Source organism: Pimephales promelas, chromosome 11, assembly GCF_988280905.1.
Source record: "Pimephales promelas chromosome 11, fPimPro1.hap1.1, whole genome shotgun sequence".
In the NCBI taxonomy this organism is placed as follows: domain Eukaryota; kingdom Metazoa; phylum Chordata; class Actinopteri; order Cypriniformes; family Leuciscidae; genus Pimephales; species Pimephales promelas.
Window position 1 is genome coordinate 13,767,308 of NC_142779.1, and position 10,517 is coordinate 13,777,824.

The 10,517-nt window shown below is 36.5% G+C and overlaps 2 protein-coding genes across 2 annotated transcripts; one reads left to right on the forward strand and one right to left on the reverse strand.

The window, feature by feature from the left end:
• Positions 1–2,510: 2,510 nt before the first annotated feature.
• On the forward strand, positions 2,511–5,262 carry LOC120479446 (glutathione S-transferase omega-1). Its single transcript, XM_039671878.2, has 7 exons — positions 2,511–2,605; positions 2,791–2,866; positions 3,121–3,229; positions 3,824–4,046; positions 4,351–4,452; positions 4,540–4,646; positions 5,014–5,262. The coding sequence occupies exons 2-7, from the start codon at positions 2,836–2,838 to the stop codon at positions 5,162–5,164; spliced, it is 723 nt and encodes a 240-aa protein (XP_039527812.1). The 5' UTR covers positions 2,511–2,605; positions 2,791–2,835; the 3' UTR covers positions 5,165–5,262.
• Positions 5,263–7,198: 1,936 nt separating this feature from the next.
• Positions 7,199–10,517, reverse strand: itprip (inositol 1,4,5-trisphosphate receptor interacting protein). The gene is made up of 2 exons (XM_039671870.2): positions 10,359–10,517; positions 7,199–8,952 (listed from the first exon to the last, which is right to left on the reverse strand). The coding sequence occupies exon 2, from the start codon at positions 8,936–8,938 to the stop codon at positions 7,334–7,336; it is 1,605 nt and encodes a 534-aa protein (XP_039527804.2). The 5' UTR covers positions 8,939–8,952; positions 10,359–10,517; the 3' UTR covers positions 7,199–7,333.

Below are 10,517 nucleotides of genomic sequence, written 5' to 3' on the forward strand. Positions count from 1 at the left end.
CACGTTTCTGGAGTATTCAATAGATGAAATATTCTCTAAACTATAAACATTATCTAATTTTTATCTAATCTGATTTTAGCTCATGTCCATTCTTTGATGGCCTATTATGAGACTTTCCAGTGTAATTACTGAGCATCATCATAAACAATGACTAACAGCTTGTTAGCTGCAGTTACTGTCCCCCTGTTTAAGGGTTACAATTGGAACCGGGCTCTCAGTATCTCAGTGGTTCACAAATTTAACCTGCAGTGTTTGCCTTAATACCCCTTTTCATTAGGTGTCCACCACTGACTCCAATGAGTCATATCTCTCATCCATAATCTTACCAGAAGCAGGAAGAATGCCACTGAGGTTTAACAGACATGCAGGACAGATAAGAACCTAAATTAGTCTTCCTCAGCTGACCACACCAGAGCAAAAGCATGTGTGTATAGAGCTTTAAGTTACTTTAAAGGCAAAACAGTGATGCCATAATACTTCTAGTGCTCTCCTGTAAACACCCTAACAGATTGGTTCCAATTGAATTGAATTTTTTAATTGACAATATTTATTTTCAAACTATCAAAAAGAAACACAAAAATTAAATATAACGACTAAAACAAACAAAACAATATTTCAACATAATACTTGACCCATTCAAAAAGGGATAGGTTGAAGCCCTAGGCTTATTAAATCCAAACCCCAGTTACCAAAACCAAGTCACATTCAAAGAAGATTCGAAGAAAAAGCAGGCATACCATTTTAAATAATATAAAAATACTAAACCAATTTACATCCGACTCTATCCAGTCACATTCAAAGAAAATTTGAAGAACAAGCGGGCATACCATTTTAAATAATACAAAAATACTAAACAATTTACATCCTCCTCTATCTAGCGATTAAGATGATAATAAAAAAGAAATAGAAAATCAAGCAACATTTACAACAGTGTTGATTTTTTAACTCACACTCCCCACTTCTGTACTTTTCCTAAATACATTTTTTTGTACTTTAAAAAAAAAAAAAAATTGCAACTCGTTTACATTGTTTAATTGATTTGTTAAAACGCACCCCCACATTTTAATACCATACTAAAAGTGTAAAGCTAATTGTTGGAGTTTTTTCTGCAGTAGGCAATGTCATAGGGATCAGGCCAGGTAAGCTGAATTAAGCATGACTGTGCACAACAGAAGCTTTGAGATGTCAATGTCATAATCTATGACATGCAAGTGACCCACACTATTAGGGCACATTTACAAAAAAAAAAAGTTTGGGTTCAGAAAGGTCTATATCCTGAAAAATGAATAAGGTGACTCATTCTGCAGCTGTAGTCCTGCAAAATAAATCTTTGCATGATTTTGCAAGACACCCACACTAACAAAACAACATAAACTGTGAGCATTATGTGGCAACTAAAGATTGTGGCCTGACAGGAATTTATTCAATAAGCTGTCTTACTTGACTTGCGATATGGATAAGATAAAAAAATAAATAAAAAACATTACCATAAATCAGTTGTCATCTCACTTTTAAGTCAGCAATAAGGTTTGAGAAACTATGTCATGAATATGGCTATGGGCGTAGTTAGAAAAAAAAAATATAATAAATGAAGGTGACCCAATTTCTGAAATGGAATTCAGGGACATTTCCTAGTTCAGTGGTCTACATATTTAAGTATGGCTTGTTATTATCTATGAATAAAAAATAAATAAAAATGTTTTTTTATTATTATTATTTATTTTTATTTTACCTTATAACCTGCAACTGTTAGCCTAATAGTGTAGTAAAATAAAATGAAAATCTGTAAATTATAGACGGTGATTAGTGAAAGTCACTTCAAAAATAATTTACAAAACAAACAAAAAAACAAAAACTATGATAAAACTTTTTTTTTAATTACATTTTCTATTAATTGTAATATTTTTATTTTAACAAAGTGTGAATATAATTAAATGTATGCCCAATTGCAACTTCTCAAATGTTTTTTTATGTTTGTGCTATTGGTCGGACTTCATTTCTGGTGTTGCTAGAAAAGAGCCACAAGTGTTTGATTATGGTCTGTGTAAAACGGGTCGCGGACGTTTCCACGGGTACAGGACACCAAAAACCAGCACAAATCAGCTGCAAACAGGGTCTATAAGCATATCCAGCATATCCGTCCCCAACAGGGACGTCCATAAGCATATCCAATTGTTACTTGGATATGCTTATGGCTCTGATGCTTACCATATAGCTATTTCAATGGTCACTCCCATTAGCCTACGCGTTAATTGCTGAAGGTATATATGACACAGCGAAATTAAAGAAATGTAGCCCTACTGTAAATAAGCACCTCTGAAGCAAAGTGCAGACTTCTGAGTAGTTTATTATTTTTAGTCGTTTTATAGGCTACGTTAGCTGTAAAATTAATATGGGGTCTTCTTCAAACAGAGAACATATACTTTAAAGAATGTTTTATTAAACGTAGCCAAGTGAAAAGTTTTGCAGAAAAGCTTTATTTCGAAAGTAGAATGGGTTAGAGGAGGAGTCGGTCTTCAGCCACACCTATTCTTCCATATAAAATCAACTTTCAAGAAGACAACTAGCGCTTACTTCAGAACTGACAGGTCACACGGATCGACAGGTAAACAAACCTTGAAATAATATTTGCTAGATTTTCAAACATGTTAAGCATCTATGATAACCTCGAAAGTATTTTCTTCCCACCAGCGCGTTATGTAACGTTAGTAGCCTACAGATATTTGATAGGACTACCCACAAGAATCTACACGCTCGCTATCTACGCTAATGTTTTTTCTTCTTTTTCAGTCGCCTCACCATCGATTGCTTATTTCTACCTTTGTGATCACCATTATGGCTTCAACTCAAAAATGCCAAGGAAAAGGTAAGATAAAGCAAAGAAATCGGAATTTTGCAAACTCGACATCAAACCATCCTGTTGAATAACCATTGTTAAGAATGGCTTTCAGGTGAAAGTGATAAATATTCAAAAATAATGATATATACTTATATAAAATATATTATATAAATGAATACAATATAGCCTAGCCTAATTTTCCATTAAAAATAAGAACCTGGGCTCCAGATTACTTCACTGATGAAAATCCATGCTTATTTTATGTTCCATTGGTGTAACAGAAAGTCCTGCTCCTGGACCAGTGCCGAATGGTGTTATTCGGCTTTACAGCATGAGATTCTGCCCTTTCGCTCAGAGAACAAGACTGGTGCTCACTGCTAAGGGAGTTAAGTGAGTAGCCTACTAATGTTGACCTATTGTGCAATATTGTTTAGATGGAGGGCTTAAAGGATATAATAAATAATATGCTAATAGGGTTAGTTCACCCAATAAAACTATGTCATTAATGACTCACCCTCATGTCGTTCCAAGCCCGTAAGACCCCCGTTCATCTTCAAACACAGTTTAAGATATTTTAGATTTAGTCTGAGAGTTTTCTGTCCTTCCATTCAAAATGTGTACGGTATACTGTCCTTGTCCAGAAAGGAAATAAAGACATCATCAAAGTAGTCCATGTGACATCAGAGGGTTAGTTAAAATGTTCTGAAGCATCGCAAATACAAAAAATATGTTATTGTTATTTTTGGACCAAAATGTATTTTCGATGCTTCAAAAAACCCACTGATGTCACATGGATTACTTTGATGATGTCTTTATTCTTTCTGGACAAGGACAGTATACCGTATGAAAAATACATTTTGAATAGAGCATAAATTTGTTTTTGTTTTTTTCTTTATTAACTTTCTCTGTATTGGTTGCAAGGAAGATCACTCTCTTAAATATGTATCCACTATCCAAAATTGATTTTATATTCCTTTTACAAAGGCATGAGATTATCAACATCAATTTGAAGGATAAGCCAGATTGGTTTCTTGAGAAGAATCCTTCTGGGACAGTACCAGTATTGGAAACCTCAAGTGGTCAGGTGGTATACGAGTCACCAATCACCTGTGAGTACCTGGAAGAGGTCTACCCTGAGAAGAAACTGTGTCCATCTGACCCATTTGAGAGGGCCCAACAGAAAATGCTGCTGGATCTTTATTCAAAGGTTGGTCATTATTGTCATTTGAAACATTTACTGTATAAAACATCTGCCTGAAGAAACTGATGATTTAAATATGGTCCTCCATCAGAAATCTCGTCGTAATCAGGAGATTCAGGACATAAAATATAAACATTTACTCCTAAAAATAAACATGAAAGTTGTGATATTACCTTAAGTATTATCAGTTAAGGAAACCCAAAAAACGATAAGGTAAAACCATAACCTGAGAAGCATTACTTGTGTATTACCATATACATTTTTCAAGTACATTTCTGCAAACTTTAACGGAAATTCATACTCATTTCAGGTGATTCCATACTTCTATAAGATCTCAATGGGCAAGAAAAGGGGAGAGGACGTCGCAGCATCTGAAGTTGAATTTACAGAAAAACTCTCTCTTTTAAATGGGGTGGGCTGAAATACATACACTTTCTTAAAATACAGTTTATCGTGATGATTTATTAATTTAGAACTGCTTTATGTTTTTCTGTATCAGACTCTGGTGAAAAAGAAGACCAAATATTTTGGGGGCGATTCAGTCACAATGATTGACTACTTGATCTGGCCATGGTTTGAGAGGGCGGAGGTGATGAAGCTGAAGCAGTAAGTTTTTGTTTTTTATTAGTGGATATATGAAATATATAATGAATGTGTAATAAAAATGCACACAAAAAATAAAGCCATTGTACCTGACAGCAGGAGGAATAATGTGCTGAGTCACGGAGGTTAAGTCAAACAGATATACAAACAGTGATGAATGACTCAGATTAGTAGAGGTAGGGCTTTGGGTCAAGGTTCCAACTGGTTTGAAAAGCACTTTTCATCAGTAAATGTTGTGCCACACACGGAAAAGCAACCCTTTTTTCACAAGTAAACTTCATGTGAATGTAACTTTGCCTCTTGTATATTTCTCCAAAGAATAACTTGCTTGTGAAACTAATAGTTCTGCATATCTCTTGTCATGTTTCAGTTGTTTGGCCAACACTCCTGTGTTAAGTAAATGGATTGAACGCATGTTTGAGGATCCAGTTGTGAAAGCCACCATGTTCAGCACAGAGGATCACAAGGTGTTCTTCGACAGCTACATGGATGGAAACCCTAATTTTGATCATGGTTTATAGAATAGGGAAGATATTTATCCATCTGTGTGTGGAATTTTTATCACAAATTGTACTTTTTAAAATGGGTATATTAACAAATAGTCATTTGTACATGAATATAAATAAACCAAATGTATGAAACATAAAATCATGTCTATGTTTTTACTTCTAATCTCTATATATTACCAGTTTTCTCTTTGGTGAGAAAAAATGAAATGCCACTGAGCCATAAAGTGCATGTTGTGAGGTTGCAAAACATTGCTTCCTGGAAGGGGAAACTGACTAAAAGTTAGGTAAGAGCATTTCCATTTAAAAAACAAACAAACAAACAAACAAGATTTTAAAATGGTGACAGTGAAAAAACAAAAGTCAAACTGGCACCCCGCTGCTGTATTGACTGATAAAAAGGAACAGATTTCTATCTTAAAATCTAGCAGACCATTGTACAGGAAAACCTGTGAAACGGCTTCTGCTTGGGCATGTACATGTCTGTCAATAGGCTATGTATTATGATCATGTTACAGAATTAACATGCTCAACATGATTGATATGTCATCATTTGTAATAACAGTTCAAAGATCCTGAATCAGCTGCCCGATCAATGATAAATAATACAAGGGTGTTTCTTCAACTATGAGCACTTTTGGCCCTGTGTGCTTCAAGAAAACTCCTATAAGATCCTATTATTTATATACCAGAACTGTGTGTGCATTATTTTAGATGTGACAGAAATTACATTTGCTGGTTTATAAAAAAGGATGTAAAGGGGAAATTGAAAACTGTGGTGAAAATGGAATTCTGTCAATTTTGCAAGTATGTTTTATGGAAACTTGTTTCTGCACGGAATAAAAAATACAAAAGGTAAATGCGAGTTGATATCCTGCAATTCTTACTTTTTTCTCAGAATTGCAAGATATAAACTCACTGTTGCAACAAGTTATAAAGTCAGAATGGCAAGAAGATAAACTCGTAATTGCGAGTCACATAGTCATAATTGTGAGCTGACTTTTTTCTCAGAATTGGACATTATAACACGCAGTTATCTCACAATTCTGAAAAAGGTCAGAATAAATACGGCATTGAGAGAAACGACTTTTCAACTGAATAAAGATTTTCCTGCCATCGGCGATAGATATCAGCAACTACCTCGTTTTACAGACATACTTTCACTTTACAAACTTTGGAAATGTTACACAAACAGCCACTTAAGTTGTATTAACTCACCTTTGACGAAGTGATCACTAACCTTACACACACGGGCATTTTCCCATTCGGCTCCTCCCGACCACAGACATGACAGACGTAGGTTTTGCATGCAAGCCGTTTTTCCAGAGTTTTTCGATCAATTTCTTGCATTTTCCCCCCTTATGAACAACAACTTTTGGTACACGATAAAAAACACCTCGTGGTTTGATCGATTCAAGTAACCATAAACGACGCACTTCCGGCCCTCCATTTGTATTTCGCGCCATGGTAACGCCATGGGTAACGCAGTGACGTGACGTCATATGAAAACAAGCTATTGCGTATCTCACAATTTTGACTTTATAACTCGAGTTTATATCTAGCAATTCTGAGGGGAGAAAAGTCGCAATATACTTTACCTTATATATTTTTTTAATCCTTGGTGGAAACGAGCTTCCTTACATCCACTTGTTTTCATAATTAAGTAAAATTACAGCTGGATTGGAAACAATGCATGAAAAAACATGTTCACAGAGTTAAAATTAATTTTACTTGAGTTTTCTTCACATACAACATCTAATTTCATCTCAAGCATTCACACACTGTTTCCCTCTTGTCAAATAGAAGGTATAGGGGCTTTTGAAATAAACTTAATTTTATTACTATTATTATTATTATTATAACCCCATTTTGTTGTTGTTGAAAATGATTTTAAGATTTAAAGTCTTGGTTTGGACTAGTGAAATAATAGAAGCTAAAGGCATTTGAAAAGTAGCAAAAATTTATGCTATAACAATGTGACCTTTTTATAACATAATAATACAATTAAAATGAAATTTGGTCCTCTGGGACATAAAAGGTTCCCATAGTTGAAGAAACACCTAAATCTCATAATAGCATCAGTAACAGTCAGAGCTTAACATATTGTTTACATTCGAAGTGCATAAAATCATGTAATTAGGCTGTAGAAATCCCCTGCACTCAAAGCCAGAGCAACTGGTAAGTCTACACATGGTCTGTTGAGCTGAATTCATGTCCCACGTGACCATTAGAAAAGTGAGGGGTATATTCCTGAACAAGCACAGATGTATTTCTGACCATCTCCTGAAAATGCTCCTCCATTTTGGCATATACGTGCCTCTGCAACACAAGAGGCCTAAACAGGTTTATCGGCTCTGCAGAACAGATGATTTTGGGAACCAGAATTTCAATTGGGATCCGTGGGTTCCCAACAACGACGTGATATAGTCTCTTTTCCTCCAAGCTTTGCTGAAGGAAGCTGAGCAGATCTCGTAATCTGTGATTAAGATTCTGCGGCTGCCACATCGCAAGACGTTTACTCAACAGCAGATGCAAGAGCGCCGTCTTTATATGGTAATTAGAAAAGGCGCTTCTCCCAGTCAAAGCCGTCTGCTTTTTGTGCAAGAAAGAAACTATCTGAAGACAATGAATGTGACACGAGTTGGTAGGAAGTCGTTTCGCTAGGTATTTAAGCAGATTTCTTTCATAAACGGATAGTGAGAGTTGCCAGTGAATGTCTGAGGAGTTGCTAGTGTCAGATGGGAAATGAGAGATAAGGTAAGCGTCCGTTTCCTCCAACTGAACAGCAGGGGTAACATTGAGAACGACAGTCTTTCCAGACCTAAACCTGATTTTAAGAGCTCCGGGGAAGTCAAGGTTCTGAAATGCCAGCTCAAAATCATACTTATGAGAGATATGGCCCCATGCTTTAGTCACTGAGACCTGAAACCATCTCATGATCTGATCTTTTGACAAATACGTGGTGTTCCTTGCACAGAGGAGTTCCACCAAAGTGTGTTCCTCAAGCTTTTCACCCTCATTTTTATTGTGAAGCAGACATAGCATATCATCACCAAGATTGATTGAGCCACAGAGACAACCTGGTTTTATGAGTTTAATCCTTCCACATCCTTGCAGGTCAAGTGGGATTTCAGTGGCAGGGTCGCACCAGAGCTGAAACTGGAACTTGAATGGCTGGGGTGGAGAAAAAGGCACAATAAGGTCACACATAGGAGGTTTAGACACCCTCCAGGACTCAAACATACTTCCTATGCCAACAAACTCCTCGACTTCCAGGTCAGCTACTCGATCGCAAACCCTTCTCAAGGCCTCAAGCAAATCATCTGCAAAGCCTTCGATAAACTCCCGCACTCTCCCGGTCTCGTGGATAAAAGAGTGGAAGCGGGTCTTGCAGAAGTTATTTAGGACGTCTTTATCTAAGGCTACTGACTTCGCGCTGAGATATCCGGCACTGGAATCTCCGTCTTCGTCTTCCACTGGGTCTGGAATTTCAGCAGGGATCATATCCTGCCTGCAAACCTCAATTGTGAAGAAAATAACAAGGCAGAGGGCGCTCCAAAAGTACCAGCCGTAACTGTCCTGATCACCAATCAGAGCTGTTTCTGTTTGTGAGATCTCCTGCTCCAGGAGCTTCTGTTCGGCCTCCAGATTCTCCTGGTGCTCTTTCATCCGGGCCAGAAGATCCTCATCTTGCTCACTGATGGTGGTGTTCTCATTAGGGAAGAGCAGAGGATGGTTCAGGATAGCGGCTACTATCACCACGCAAACCCGTGTAATAGCACCTTGCATCCTTTACTGTCCGTCTGGGAAAACATATTTCAGGATTATTGTCAGCTTCTTAAAAGGAAACCCTTATCTTCTAACTTTTGCAAAAACATGTCATCATCAGAGTGCTAATTGTGAACTGTAATAGAAAAGACTGTCCTGCACTGGGGAAGGAAGTCCGATAACCCTTGTCAAACAACATAAATTAAACCAGCCAGATAACTGTATCCAGATAGAAGTATCCACTAATAACAACTATGATTTACTTATTTTTCTTAATACAAATATTGATATCAGGGGAGAGAATCTGCTTAATTTGATGTTTGGGTAAAAAAAAACTGTTCTCTTGACTGAAACTTAAGAAGCAACATATACATGTAGGCCTACTGAGGAGGAAGTTATGTAATTGGTTTATTTATGGAGTGGCACTTGGAGTCTGTGATTCTTGGAATGAGGCAGATTAAATTCCAAATTTATACAAACTGCGAGCTACTGGCACATTCAACAGCTCCCCCTAAAGGCATTTTATTTAGACCCTTTCCACAGAAAGATAAGAAGGCAAACAAATACTCTCATTCAATTTAATTTTCTGAAATTTACCAAAATATAACAGTTTACACGATTCATCAAACTTACTCACTGATATTTTTAAGAATGTTTATTAAAAACACAAAATTGCAACTCACAAATTTCAGTCTTTTAAACAGTATTTCCACATTTTTCAATCACATGTCTATATTTTGATAACATCTCTTCTCTTCTATACTCGCAAAGAGTATAGAAGACAGAATATTATATAGAAGATTAATTAACTCTACAAAAGTTCACTCACAATCTCACAAGGTATTTTGAAGGCTATAAGCATGCACCAAGGAGGTTTAATTTTTTATTTATTTTCTTTTTACTAAATTTTCATGAAATGAATGCCAACATGGAACAGCATCAGATCCCACGTTGAACAGCAGCACAAAATAACAACAACAAGTTTTTGAATAGGGAATAGTTTACACGACAACATTGGTAGTTGACTTATAGAGCAGTAACTAGAGAGCTCTAGTAAAGACGCTAATTGGGAAACTGGTGTGGCGCTGAAAATTGTTCCAGACAACAACTAAAGCAAATATGAAATAGTTAGACACTATAACGGAAGGAAGACTCGTTAACACATGACTGGAATGAATCATTAAGGTGTCAGTGAGAACAAGACGACTGAAACTTGTAAAGGGCGGTGACTATGCTACTTAACTGCAGAAGTCTCCTTTTAATCAACAAATTCGACATAATTGAGTATTCTTATTTTGACATATTAAGATGTTTTACAAGACCGTTGTGGTCTTTTTTCTCATTTGTATCACAGCTGTTACAGTGTCAATCTATAAAACAACAGGCGGAAACAACACGCGCTAAGTCTTTGTTTAAAACCAAGAAAAGAAAAATAACTTACACCCTAATATCCAAGAGTTAACGTCCAGCGTTGTTCATTGCCTCAGAATAATACTGAACCGACACAAGAGAAAGCGCTGCTGCAGTACCGTTATTCTGCAGTTTCCTCATCTGCTCGATTCGCATGAAGCTGCTCTCACATCCAGGAAGTGACCAAAGT

Bases quoted from the DNA above. Each gene is read 5' to 3' on its own strand.
- itprip (XM_039671870.2), bottom strand. From the start codon at position 8,938: ATGCAAGGTGCTATTACACGGGTTTGCGTGGTGATAGTAGCCGCTATC.
- LOC120479446 (XM_039671878.2), top strand. From the start codon at position 2,836: ATGGCTTCAACTCAAAAATGCCAAGGAAAAG. The intron at 2,867-3,120 runs GTAAGATAAAGC...TTGGTGTAACAG, and splicing joins TCAAAAATGCCAAGGAAAAG to AAAGTCCTGCTCCTGGACCA. The intron at 4,453-4,539 runs GTGGGCTGAAAT...TTTCTGTATCAG, and splicing joins AACTCTCTCTTTTAAATGGG to ACTCTGGTGAAAAAGAAGAC.